General features: G+C 38.8%; 2 protein-coding genes and 2 long non-coding RNA genes across 6 annotated transcripts; 2 read left to right on the forward strand and 2 right to left on the reverse strand.

Annotated features, from left to right (window-relative positions):
- Nucleotides 1–882: 882 nt before the first annotated feature.
- Nucleotides 883–9550, reverse strand: LOC124342410 (isotocin receptor-like). 2 transcript variants are annotated; one of them, XM_046795399.1, is made up of 3 exons: nucleotides 8100–9550; nucleotides 1764–1876; nucleotides 883–1543 (listed from the first exon to the last, which is right to left on the reverse strand). In XM_046795399.1, exons 1-3 carry the CDS (start codon nucleotides 9211–9213, stop codon nucleotides 1226–1228), a joined length of 1545 nt encoding a protein of 514 aa, XP_046651355.1. In that variant the 5' UTR covers nucleotides 9214–9550; the 3' UTR covers nucleotides 883–1225. The 2 variants fall into 2 exon arrangements, 1 of the variants encoding a protein (XP_046651355.1); XR_006918812.1 differs by lacking the exons at nucleotides 883–1543; nucleotides 8100–9550 and adding an exon at nucleotides 2381–2536 and having other exon boundaries at nucleotides 1777–1876.
- Nucleotides 2621–3511, forward strand: LOC124342475. 2 transcript variants are annotated; one of them, XR_006918831.1, is made up of 3 exons: nucleotides 2621–2720; nucleotides 2838–2993; nucleotides 3053–3511. It is a non-coding gene; the product is annotated as an uncharacterized LOC124342475 (long non-coding RNA). The 2 variants fall into 2 exon arrangements; XR_006918832.1 differs by having other exon boundaries at nucleotides 2676–2720; nucleotides 2803–2993.
- Nucleotides 9551–12041: 2491 nt separating the features above from the next.
- On the reverse strand, nucleotides 12042–13277 carry LOC124342443 (replication termination factor 2-like). Its single transcript, XM_046795433.1, has 3 exons — nucleotides 13006–13277; nucleotides 12529–12921; nucleotides 12042–12472 (listed from the first exon to the last, which is right to left on the reverse strand). Exons 1-3 carry the CDS (start codon nucleotides 13072–13074, stop codon nucleotides 12101–12103), a joined length of 834 nt encoding a protein of 277 aa, XP_046651389.1. The 5' UTR covers nucleotides 13075–13277; the 3' UTR covers nucleotides 12042–12100.
- Nucleotides 13278–13414: 137 nt separating this feature from the next.
- LOC124342519 lies at nucleotides 13415–13791 on the forward strand. The gene is made up of 2 exons (XR_006918900.1): nucleotides 13415–13581; nucleotides 13646–13791. It is a non-coding gene; the product is annotated as an uncharacterized LOC124342519 (long non-coding RNA).
- The last annotated feature ends 212 nt before the right edge of the window (nucleotides 13792–14003 follow it).

The raw sequence follows: 14003 nt of genomic DNA on the forward strand, positions 1-14003 counted from the left end.
CCACCTTCTGTCCGGAAACTGGCTTCATTCGAAGTAGCCGATTCCAACCATAAGTTGCCCCACCAGACTAATACACCATGTTCAGACTATACAGCGTTTTACGTATTACTTATAACGTATTTTCGGTTTAAGCAACCTGAATGTGAAAGCCAACTGGCTTTCCGTTGTCGAAAACGGTTGCTTAAACCCTTTACGTAAACGTAAAACGCTCGAAAAGGCTGTAGTCTGAACGTGGCTAAATTTATGGGAAAATTCTAGTAACCCAATAAATTTACCACAGAATTTTTCGCCTCATTTGGTTCTGATCCAAAAAAACAGCGATATTCCTGATATTATAGATCTAAAAAAATAGACACAACCTTCCTATTTTCCACATGATCATGAATTCATAAGCGTTCTGCGTTCATAAGAAAATTATTTTTCTTTTTTTTTCTTCATACATACTCTGTGAGATGAAATGTAACTCAATTAGCATGTATTTTATACAATAACGGGAGATACTTAGGGCTTTCCGGTATAGTGACCGTCACGAAGAACGAAAGAACGATGGAAACGGATGAAAATATCATGACTAATTGATGATCTGTGAACGGACACCACACCATTAAAATCCATCAGATATTATTTTTATTTCAATTTTATTTTCCTTCATTCATTATACAATATACATAGTATGACAATTTTTTACACACAAACGAAAATAAAGTGGAAAGGAAATAATGAACACGGAAAGACATGTTAACCGTCACGCAGCTTAGGAGACTGCTGGTACTGGTACCATAGCACGCTACCCACGGTTTTCCATTAGCAGCTATACTCTCGGACAAACTGTTTTTCTAAGCGTTTGACTGAAATAAAATAAACAAGCCAAGCACGCGAACGTATCACGCTACGTTTTATATTTTTCAAGAGAAGGGGAACAGTACGTGAAACAGCGTTTTTTTTTGTTGTCGCACGAGGCTTAAACTAAATTCAAGACAAACATTCGAAAGGATGAGATCTCTGCTTCAGTGCAGCAGTCACAACCACAAATACATTGAGAAATAGAGCACGCTCTCAAAAAAGGAACATAGAAAGATGTTTCGTGTTTTGGTTTGAATGGCGAAGACCATCAGGCGTGATGATGATACACACACACGTCAAAATTGTGGACCCATGCCTTAAATCAGCCTTGTCGTTCTGGACGTCGCTACGAGTTGTGGTCGACGGTCGAGTTGGGCGACTCCTAGGCAACGCGTTGCTCCTGTTGAAGTTGTTGTTGAGTCTGCAATTTTCTAGCTTTACCTAAATGAGTCACCACATCAGCGCGGCAGCATTTGGTAGTCACTACCACTGGAAGCCGTTCGTGAGTCGGTAAAAGCTCGTCTGCCACTCCCATTGCTTTCCGCTGGTCACGCGTGTGAGTCTGTCGTTGTCCTCGGCCAAACCGATGGTTTGTGTTTGGTAGTTGACCCCCAGCTGGGCCTAGCACTCCTCGACGATCATCTTCGCCAATGCTATCCTTGTCTTGTCCTTCGCGAACCCACCGCAAGCCCAAACATACCTTTTGACACATAAAGAATGATGTTATTAGCGTACTTTTTTTTAAAGTTGATTCACTACCATCAATATTAACGTGTAAGCTGCCCTTCCTTTTTTTTCTAACATGACATCGGATAATAAAAAATAAAATATTGAAATAAAATAATTGTAATTGAAATATTCCGAGATACTATACGAGAGATAAATAAATGAGTGGAGTGTAATAGAAGTATAGAACATACCCGCATTTGATTAAGCAGACTGCCACTGAATGCTAGATAAATCCAAGGGTTAGAGCAAGAGTTCAATGACGCAAGCAGAAGAATAATCACCGCAACAGGACTCACATCTGCCTCTGTAAAATAACAAATAAAAGGCAGCATGAGTAGAGAAATTTCAATTGTGAAGGGTGGGAAGTTCGTTCAAGTTTTACAGCAAAGACCCAGACGAGCAGCTGTTATTTCTTTTTCTTTCTAACTATATACGTATTATTTTTTATACAATTTACTTTATTTATTAACTAATCTTAATTTTCTTACTCAACATGGTTTTCGTGGCGCGTTTCAAAAAGCTGAGACTGACATGAGGTATTTTCATCATTTGTTTTCAAAGCACAGCCTCTCCGGTTGAATAAAATTTCATTGGATATGAACAGCGAACCGAAATAGAATTAGAACGAGAACGTTTTTCAAATAGAAAATCAAGGTTCCTTTTTCTTTCCATTGCACAGTCGGCACAAACATTGTGTCAGGTTCCTCTTTCACCCAAGTCACGACTTCTGGCACAGGAAGGAAACTAGTCTTCAAGACTGAGTTAATTCTAATTTTGAATTTCCAAGAAATTTAAAAATATTACTCACAGTCACAGGCCCATTCTGTAATGCTTGATCCCTTAAGAGCACGATTTTCTTAAAATAATGATGGTCTGGTCTCTAGCGGCATGAGATTAAGAGAATATGTTGCTGAGCAGACGAAGCATAATTTCCCCTCTTTGTTTGTTTGTACAGGATATTAACCAAAAAGATTGGCTACGAGGGAAAATAAAGGGCGCGATAAGACTAAGAGAGGGGTGTGACCTTGTTTTGACCTTATTGGAGAGAAAGTCTAGACTTTTCCAAGAAATTCCGTGAAAATAGGAGATAATAAGGCCGTTTGGTGGCGTCATCAGGGCATTAACGTTTGAACCACCGTGAAAGACAGGTTAGTTATTGACATCTCTTATTTTATTAAATTTTATATATTTTTACTCTGGTTGCACTATCGCTATATTTCTCACTGACAGTCGTGTTTACTGTTTTTCATACTTGCAATTTGAAGGATCCACTGACACCAATTCCCAATACGAACTGAAAAAATTCACGGCGACATTGATAAATCCTTGTGTGGGTTCTCAAATTCGTCTGGGGACGTAGATCGACTTTCCTTGTTATATTTTTCTGATCCTGAGTTATTGTTCTGGAGGTCTGAAACTAGGTATGTTCATCTATTTAGCTATCATATTTCCCAGTGCTCATTATTTTGTCTGTCGATAGGAATTGAATTTGAAGCCGTTCAACCCGTTGCCAAAAGAAAACCGAAGATGTTGGGATTTGGATACATGTTGTTGGTGATGCTTATCGTGGCAACTATCAGCATTGCTGAAAACTCACGTACTCACGAAGGACTTTTGCCTAGTTCAACTCGCCTACGTGTACCAGTTGGACAAGAGGCCCTTGATTTGATCCCCTACTCATGAGTCTTGTGTGTAAAATATTTAACTATGGACCATTAATTTAGTATAATTTTTCAATCTCCCTATTATCCCCGTGCTAAAAGTTTCCCCGCTTGCTTTTACATTTCAATTGACTTTTCGTTTAATTTTCTAACGTATCACTACAACATATTTCGTCAAACAGATTTATCTTTAAAATGGAAAACTCGATTCAACGAGAAATATTTACGTGTATATTCTACCTGCCTCATGTGGTTCCAATATAACATTAAATAGCCTGCAACAGTTTCTAATTATTTTATCGTTACTTTTCATTGTAAAGATTTACATTGCATATAATAACACCGTGTAGACAGTAGTAGATAGATTTGTCATGCACTAATTAACTTGAATAATTAATTCAGAAAAGTTCTACGTCCATTTGCCATATCATAAAAGAACCGACTATTTGCTAGACTGCATGAGCTAACCTGTGTGACGTGTCGTATTGATCAAAATTTCTAATTCCAGACTTCTCTTCTAGCAAGCGGTAAAAAAACGCTGTGTTGTGCTGTCTGCCATCTGCAACTAATAACCACGATGTTGCCAACTCTATCGCAGTTTTAGTCTTGAAAAGTCCTAAAGGGAGGTAGACCGCACGTCCGCAACTGACGTGCAACGAAATAAAGGAACAAGATGAATGAACGTCACGTTCTGACATGTTTTGAAGAAGAATTTTCGTTACGGTTGAAAAATAATCGTGCAACTTTTCAGCGCAGCGATTTGTCATCTTTTGGAAAGCAGAACATATGTTTTTTGAAATTCGTGTTTGAAATGTGTTTTCGACTGTGTTTTCTTTCTTTTTTCAGTTATTTGTAAGATCTTTGCTATACCCTCACTATCACTATAACCGGTGCATCAGCAAATACCTAATTGCAATTAAATATTAGGTTAGGGTTTTAGGCCGAGACGCGGCCATCAATTCCAATTTTATTTGTAATACTCACAAACAGTTTTGGCAACGGCCATATTTCGTACGCATTAATACAAGTGGAATGCTCATATTCATTTAACGCGGCGTACAAACTATTAAGATTTAAATGTGGATAATATTTTTGTTTATTGAATTTTGTTTTGGTTTTGGTTTTAGAAAAAAGTGTGTGAATGCCAAAAAGCGACAAACAGGTAGGCCTAGAGCCAAAATGGATGGGATGAACCGGCTGTCGGGTACGTGGGAAGCCAGTTGTCTACGGTTGTCAGAGACAAAACCGCATCATACATTCTCGGCTTATTTTCTATTCTATGCGCTTTTTATTACGTAACAACTTAGCTGTATCTTATTTTAATAAAAATGCGGTATGACGCAAGCGTGATTTGCAATTTTTACCGATTTTTACATTTAAAATTGAAGATTGAGTTTTGGACCTGTACGTTCTGGAAAGCAAAACCGCAACACTACATATTTCAGGAAATAATTTGCTACCATTTTAGAATTATTTTTCTTGTGGGGTATTGTGGTTAATCAAGTGTTTAACCGATTTTTCTCACCGCATATTCGTCAAACAGTTCAAGAAAAAGGCGACGACAAATATGTGAACGGCTGAGTAAATAAAGAACCAGATGGTACAACAAATGCATATTTACTGACACTTGATAATATTTCTTTTTTAAAAAAAGGCGATGGCCTCCACGGTGCACGCGGAAGACACACAAGTCTATTGATTGGCTTGGCTCCAACAGCACAAAGAATAACATCAATCTGTATCAATATTTTGCTTCTGATGAAGAAGCCTTGAGCCTTCACTCTTGCTGTGAGCAGCACTGATGCGCATAGCTATTAAAAGAACATATGATGAAAGAACATCATACACTCTCGCTGCCTCATATTTTTTAAAATTTTCGGTACACAACAGAAACCCAAGTATACGGCAGCTGGAGAGTTAAAACTATATTCCTCTATTTGTTTTTATCTTTAGACAGTATACCATGGATTATGACATTTGTTCGCCTGTTTTTTCTTGCAGTTCTGCACGAAAAAAAGGCATTACGCGAAACGTGGTCCGAGGAGTAAATATTATCAATGCTAAAATTATTGACTATTTGGACTTGGAATTTTCATTCGCTGGTGACTTGGTGAGCGATGTGTGGAAGAAACACATCTGCTATGCATCCGCTCGCATCCGCTTTGCTGAAACAAATAACGGTCAGTTTGTAAACTGAACCCAAAATATCCGATCCATTTGTAATGTGTACACTGTATAGTATACCAAATTCCTTAACTTGTATTTATTGAAAGGCCAGAAGAAAGGCGCTCAGATTTCGAAAGTCCAATCTTAGTCGTGAAATTTAATAAATTAGTATAATTAGTAAAACAAGGCATTAGGCATCTTAGGCCTGTGAAATTCCAAGTCTGATATGCTCAACGCTCTGAAAGGATTGGTTCAAGTTAATTGAAAACTTTTACACACTTTTTTTTCAATTTAAAAATGATTTCATCAAGGACTCGTACCCAAAGACCTGGGCTTATCTATGGCCATTACCCCATCTGTATGTCTTTACAAACACTGGCGTGTGGTAAAGCAATTAGCTGTTGGCGCACGTCACCTGCTTTTTTATTTATTATGTAATTTTTAGGGTTGGACACGTCTGCGGGGTGTTTTTGTGCGTGCCGAAGGTGTTGAGTAATAGAAATTGTAGGTGCGTAAAAATAAATTTATTTCTTTGAGTAATAGAACTCCGAAAGAAAAAAAATGTTTTCAATTGAATAAGCGAACAGAATAAAGATTAACCAGCGAGGCCAATCAACAGTTACGATTATTGCATTTGGTTGTAAGCACCACAAATAATAGGAGGAAGCGAATGACAATAGATTTCTTTGGTGTCTAGTGAACTATATAAAGTGTACTGTATACTCGAAGTTGGGGCTGGTGGGAAAAAGTCGGCAATGGAAAAGTCAATTACGACTTTATGATGGAAAACAAAATGATCTAAAATACAGTGTACAGTGTAACCTTTTTTATTTTTAATAAGAACGTAGGCTCATAAGCTGGCTTGACTTGTCTTCCTTCCACAGACTGCGTAATGAAGTCAGCAGGAATAATAAATATGAAGGATATTTATGCATTTCGCCCCGTGTTAATAATTTAACAGACTTCGTGACCAAAATGAGTCCCTCGGCTTTCATCAAGGCTCGGCGCAGAGTAATATTGAAGAAACGAGACACTATGACATTTGCGCTTATGGCCGTTGTATATATTTGACTAAGACATGTTTATTGCTCTCGTAAAATTGGTAAACTATGGCCCGTATAACTTTATGCGCAGAGATGATCTAGCCGAGTTTAGAATGTACTCGATAGCTTCACCAAATAACCTGCATTCCTCGACCACAGATAAGATAGCAAAATTATGTCTTCGTCTTTTTCCCCTACGCCCTTTTTGTCACGTATAAAATTACGTAACACGCGTATTTTCTAAGTTTTACCGTGGAGGTCGTTGAAAGATGACTAGCAGTAATTTCTCGAGTTGGATCACCTTGGGAAACTGTGTATAGACCTGCTATTCAGTTCAAGTTGTGGGATGACTGGTTTTATCAAGGGTTTTATATTGTGAACGCAGTGCACTATGAAGTGGGCTATACGATTTAGGAAACATTGCCGTATTCAGCCAAATGATTGTTCTCTCCCACTTTCCCATGAAACGCAGAAAGTGTAGCTTTGAATTTGTCTTTCGTTAAAAGTTGTCTCACGGATTGGCTTTTAGAGAGACCAGAAACTTTGTCTTGAAAAACAAAGTTTTTGCACCTTTTATTCTTGTATACATCTCCATCGCTTCTTTTCTTTTCTTTTTGAATTTTTTCTTTTCAAAAAGGGACTCTCTTTAAGGCTTAAGCGATGTGTATATATATGGATCGTGAGTCGTTTAAAAGAATGCAATGGGCCAATGGCGATGGATATATCTTCCGGATCTTCCATATACTAAAAACAGTCAAGGCGCTTCTGAGCGAAATGCAATTACAGAATTTACATATTGGAAAAATATTTCTTTTTCCGTTACTTTGTTCGTTTTCTTTAAAAAAAAAAAAAACCTCGACTCATGTTGCAGTAGTGCCCAAGAAACGTTCCGCTTTAAAAACCCACTTCAAAAGATGTTATGCTAAAAAGATTTTCTTTCCATTTCCTTTTCATGATGCCCTTGATCCTCTTTGTCCGTTTGCAGAAGGTGAAAAGGAATAAGGTGTATATACAACAACAGAGTTATATACCATTACCAACATCACTAGATTTAATGAATCCATTTGCATTGTGTTCTGTCATGACTTTCGACTATATTTATCCCGGATTCTTGTACTTGCACTCGCTCCTTTATATTCAAGCAAACACGTTTCGAATTTTCGACAGATGTTGAAGACTTCAGTCATGATTCAGATATCCTGGTCTATTTGAAGTGAATCTTGACAAACAGAGCGTGACCAATTAAGTCTCTATGTAACCACTTTTGCGGTCGATGTAGATTTCGCTCATCCTCTCATTGCATCGTTGAGATAGCTACGAGTAGTCTCTGGTTCATTGCCTTCAAGTCTAGTGGCACTGAAAATTTTATTTTCGCATTTGATAAACGACCGTCGGGTCGTCTAACAACAAAGTTCCGCGAAGTTCTCATTAAAAAACCATTGAGCCGAAAGCGGGGGCTAACGAGATCTCTTCGTTCGTGCAAGTTTAGAGTGAAGAGATTGAATTATTTCGATTGATAGACGACCAGAAAAGTCAATTTACTCTATAATACTCTAGCCACGTAAATAGTAGTAAACTAATAAGCTCTCATCGCTGCCATGGCAATAATTATTTTAAAAGGTCTAACGTCTTCTGAGAAAAACGGGTATATACTCACGGCTGGTTGGAGGACAGTAAACCATTATAAGCTGGGTGATGCAGAAAGGAGCCCAACAGGCCACAAAGCACAGGACGACGGCCAGGGTCAATTTGATGGTTTTCATTTTGGCTTTGGTGATGCGATTCTGGTTACTGTTGGAACGGCGCAGGGGCATCTGCTGACAACACTGAGGCGATAATGGCGGCGGAAGACTCCTGATGACCTTAGCTTCGGCCGAGAGTGGATTGCTGGCTGGCTGAGTGGCCAGGCTGCGCATCGGGATCGTGTCGGAGAGCTGTGACGTATTGGCATTTGCGGAATGGTTCTTGGTGCCATTACTGGACGAGCGTGACTTTTGCCATCGCAAGCTCGCTCTCAGGATCCAGCGCCTCATGACAGATAATGTCGATCCCGTTTCGGAAGTTACCGCCGGGTAAGCGGAACTGGTTGGCGGCTGCTGTGACGACGGCAAAGCGCTTTGACTGTAGATCCAAATCTGCCGGCAAATGACGCCGTAACACACGCCAATGACCAGAAGTGGAGCTCCGAAAATAGAGACGACAAACCAGGTAACGTAGGCCTTGGCGCCCCACGGCTCGACGAATTGAACCCAACAGTCGGTCACGCCGACACTGATCTCCTCCTCGTGGAATATGACGGCCTGCGGAATGGAGAAGAGAATGGCCATGGCCCACGAAGCGGCCACGAAGCACTTTGCCACTTTGAGTGAGTTCCAGTGTAAATTACGGCAGCACACGGCCCGATAGCGATCGACTGCCATAAACATGAGGATGTAGGTGCTGAGATAGAGTGTCATCACTTGGGCGTATTTGACGAATCTGCAGAGCACGTCGCCGCCCTGAAATCGATAGGTGATGTCCCAAGCCAACTGCGGTAAAATGTTGAAGAGCGCCACCAATAAGTCGGCCAGACTCAGATGCATCATAAAAAAGTACATGCGTGACAAGGGTCGATTGCGACGCTGACGCCAGATAGCGATGAGCATTGTCAAATTGCTAGTGACTGCCAAAACAAGGATGACGGAGAGTGTACCGATCTCGACGGAGGCCAGCTTTTCGTCGCGGAGCGAGCTGGACGGCTCCTCCGTCGCGTTCGACATGTTGGTAGACATGAAAGGATTTGTTTAGCTTGATCGATGAACTATTCAGCGCTTTTTTAGGCCTGCGCCATTTCAAATGGCGCGAGAATTGAATGTAAGTACAGGCAACGATCACGTCATAATTTTAGTTTCGCTAAACACCGTTGAAACAAGCGCATCACTGTGTAGTATACTGGAAAATTGGTTCACACTCACTGGTTTTCAAGGCTGATTTGTCACCCTCTACAGTCGATGAATTCCCGTGAAACACTGAGCGATAAACACACGCATCGACTGGTAATTCGCGCAACACTTTTCCCACCAATCGCTCCGACTATTACTGCCCTGTAGCGGTGTAGCCGTTGCTGGTGTCTACGGTGCGCATGCATTGGTGGGCCGGCACACTGTATATATGTCTTACCCGGGCTAGAGCGTCGGCATACACAACATACAAGACCCGCCCCTTCAGTCGTTTCTTTGCCGCTGCAGATTTGGCTATGATTCGGAAGAGAGTGTCGGCACTTTTGGAGATGGACGCTGCAGACTCACCGCTTACGAAATCCACTGCCAAGTTTTATCTAACATTCTGTTGAAACACGTAAATTGCGTGACGTAAACAACGAATTTACGAGCTACCGAGCAACATGACTTTTTCAAATTCTATTTATAAAAAGCGCGAAAAAAACAAGTAGATTCTATCCCGTTCGGTTATAGTGCTGGTGAAAAGACTAAACCCCTTGATTGTTCCACTCGTAATCCTGCCGAACACGTTGGCCTAATGAGCGTTGATAAGGTGGATCAGAAACAGGATTTATTACAGATAAAAATGTTATATTCTATAGATGATTACCGTAGAAAAAAAATTTCAGGGCGCTTTCCAACTTTACTTGAATGTTCGTTCTGCTGTAGTATATAATAAAGGCCTGAATCTACTATGTGACAAAGAGACGCCTCTGTATTATTAAATGATGAATACGCTGCAGGAAATGTAGCCCTCTCAAGCGGTCTTTCTTGCATGTAGAATGAAAAATGCTAGGGAAAAAAAAGAAGGAAGATAAAGCGTGCTTCATGTCCTCGAAGGGTATGATAGAACCATTAGAGATTGATTGTGCACTCTGGCTCAACTTCCAAAGTTTATATTTGCCTGTTACTACTCTATTGTAATCCTCGTAGGTTTCCATGTATAATACGTTACATTATATAGTGAATCTTGGTGATCGTATATTATATGTGGCGATTACATATGCACCTTTTACGCCTTTTACTTGGCTTCCTGCCACAAAGTTCTAAAAATTTTACCCCCAGAGTTTTTCTCTGACAGAGTGAATATTTTGTGTAATATTATGAAGGGCATAAGCTATAAGGGTGATTAGGGTTGAGACAAAAATATTGTCATTGTTATTAACAGGATGTCTAGCTTATAAATGAACTGCGCTTTGACTAATAGTAGACCTTTCTTTTTTAGAACTTTTATGCATCGTCATTTTGGGGTCCAGTGCATTCACCGTTTTTCAAATTTTCGCGTGAAGGTCTATCAGTATTTATTTTTTAAAATACTATTTTTTGGATTATTTCCCAGACTATTTCGATTAATTCTATTTACAATTTTTGTAATTTTTTTTTTAAATATTTGCCCCCCTCTCCTAGCATTTCCCGAAAGTTATCCAATGAAGGTTAATTCGTTCTATCTAGTTGAATGTTTAAAAAATGCTAGAATAAGAACCAAGAAATGGTGAAAATAGCTATATTACCCTTATCGATCAAAGTGATAGTTTACGATTTTACCCGAATAAAGGATAAATAAAATAGACCACATCTGAATTTATTCCAGGAAGCGAGAATCGTTAAACGAAAAAAAAATGTTATTGCGATTCTTATCCTCTCCAATACTCATAAACATGTCGTCGAAAGCACGAGAACAACACAAATGTTCGTAGAATACTATAGATGAAGAGGACGACGAGTCTGTAGTTAATCGATATTGATCGTAATAAAAAGACCAATCTTCTGTCCCAACCATTTACAGAGAGAACGTCCCTGATAGCCTGATACCAATCATGCAATATCAATGATGACGATATGACTAGTACTGATTACTTCTCTTCCCTCACACAGCTTGGCTTCTTTGGTATCTCTGCACAGGCAAACCTTTCAAACGTCGGAAAAGGCAGTATTAGGTAAAGACAAAGACAAAACGCGCTCAATATTCGATAACACGAAGCATTCAGACACGTCTTTCATGCTTTTCATTAAAGGGAATTGCTTAACAACATATTGCCTAATTTGGTTGGTATTTTTGGTTGGTTTGACTACGCATTAGATTCGCTCAAATTAAATCGAGGGGTTTTGGAAAATGGCGTTGAAATCCATCAACTTTATTACGGGAATCTTTTAATATAGTTAAATTAAACAATTTTCTGTTAAATTAATTGAATTAATTAAAGAATGGGAAATCTTATAAAAATTAACAATCAGATGTTTCGATCGAGAAGTCCGTATTTAGCTAGCCTTGTCCTGGCCTTGTCTTTGACTTAATGCATCCAACCGTGACGCATTGAAAAATGACGAGATTGTCTGTTTATCAGTTCAATGTAAAACATGTTGGTGATTTAAAAAAAAACTAAAGCTTTAAAAACTACAAACTTGTTTAAAATTTCTAAAATTCCTACTATTGCTTGAATGAAAGCAAACATACACTGTATCAAATAGTAGCCTAATCAATAATTGGTAATCTGTACAATGTTTCACCAGTTAGTCAGTTACACACTATTTGCAATGGTTTTTGCAAACTTTCTGTAGGAAGTCTTGGCAAAAATGGTAATGAAAAAGAAAACCTTGTAAAAAGAATTACATATTTATAATTTGGATAAAAATATTTATTTTGAAAAGAAAGTACATTCAAAATGACATGTACAAATGTTTAGTTGTAAAAAGGATTGTATGTAACCCAATGTCCTTTAGTTTGATTAACAGCCTTGTCATGTGTTGTGAATAAGGATTTGTACACTTCACTGGCATGAGGATCCTTAGACACACTATAGCTAGCTTTAGTTTTAGCCATATCAGGATCTTCTAACTTTATGAGTTTCTGTGCAATGTTGTTTAAACTGCCAGTTTTAAGTTTTTTGCCTTTTTCAGAGTTCTTTTCTGATGCTTCAACTCCACGTTTCAAGCCTTTATTCTTGGCTTTAGCTGCTGAGCGCCTTGCCTCCATATTGGCTTGCAATACAGCAAATTCTTCCTCTGATGGGTTTATCACTATAACATCCTCATTAATGAAAGATTTCTGACACTGAATAAGAAATCACATTAGATATAATGTTAATACAGAATATGAAAATTAATTACCTTGTGGCAGGAAGTTGTTTTGATTTCTTTGAGAGATCTTTCTGACATCACACATCCGCAGGTCCAGATGAAGCAGAACTTGAATTTCCCATTCATTTCAACTCCAAGGACAGGGCAAATGAATTCGGCTGACTGCAAGTCATCATATCCATCTCCCATGTTGGCATGTTTCTTGAAAGAAGGGTTTGGGGTTAAAACCAACTGTTTGATGTCCTTCAAGCTTCTCAGGTGTTTCCCACAATCTGGAGCCTTTTCTTTGTCAAGGAGAATTTCAAGCACTGACTGCTTATTAAACATTCTTCCTAGTTCACAAGCTACAATTGGGGAACGAAGCTCTTCTTGAGATGATGCACACAGCCGCCATTTGCAATGATTTTCTGCATCTTTGTCTTTCTAAAACAATACAAATTTAAGTTAGATAACAACATTTACATGTAAGTAAAGACTAAAACATCAATTTGAGTAAGTTTTCAATACTTGTTCTGGCTTCTTTTTTGTTCTAACTAATTCGTCTCTCTTCGGAATTGTACCACCATCACAACCCATGTTAAAAAATATGAATTACAGTTATGGCTGACAAAGTCAGGCAAAGGCAAATTCTTTGATGTTTCGTAACTTCTGTTTTACTTTTCTGTTTGTTTTCACACTCTCGAAACACTTTTCTATTCATACACTCGGTCCGTTTGCCGTTTGTGACACTGACGTTCAGACCAGACGTTGATCTTTACTGCGGTAACTTCTATCTATATATATGAAGAGGGCCAAGCAGGCTCTGCTTACTCAATCAAATGAACAAGTCGTATTTCCCAGCGGCAGCGCTGAAGCGGCCAAGCGGATGTGCTGTGAAGTAGAAAGGAAAATTATCAATTTCAATAGAGTTGGCTAACGTCCGAAGTTGCCATTTGTGAAAAATCGATTGGACACGAAATAGTAAAATTTCTTACATGGCGGCTTACGGAGTTTGGCCCGTTTTAGTTTTAGTTTTTAATTTTCTCATTTAAGTCGTCTTCAGTTGCTATTCTTAATTAGATAACTACATTTCTTAGTTATCAGGTAATCTTTTAAGATTGATTTCCTCTCGATAGTCATTGTAGTTTATTTATTATGAATTTTTAAGTAAACGTCCCTACCGTGTTTACGAAAAAATATCGCCATTTCCTGCCCCAAGGGAAGAATGGAAAGAAGAGACGAAGGAAGAAACTAAGAGGGGACAAAGGGGTGGCGCGGGGTTCTCTTTCCTCGGGGCAGGATATTGTCCTTGAATACCAAATGCCTTTTACTTAAAAATTCATAATAAATCAACTACAATGACTATCGAGGGGAAATAAATCTTAAAAGATTACCTGATAACTAAGGAATGTAGTTATCTAATTAAGAATAGCAACTGAAGACGACTTAAATGAGAAAATTAAAAACTAAAACTAAAACGGGCCAAACTCCGTAAGCCGCCATGTAAGAAATTTTACTATTTCGTG

This window comes from Daphnia pulicaria, chromosome 6 (genome assembly GCF_021234035.1).
Source record: "Daphnia pulicaria isolate SC F1-1A chromosome 6, SC_F0-13Bv2, whole genome shotgun sequence".
NCBI classification, from domain to species: domain Eukaryota; kingdom Metazoa; phylum Arthropoda; class Branchiopoda; order Diplostraca; family Daphniidae; genus Daphnia; species Daphnia pulicaria.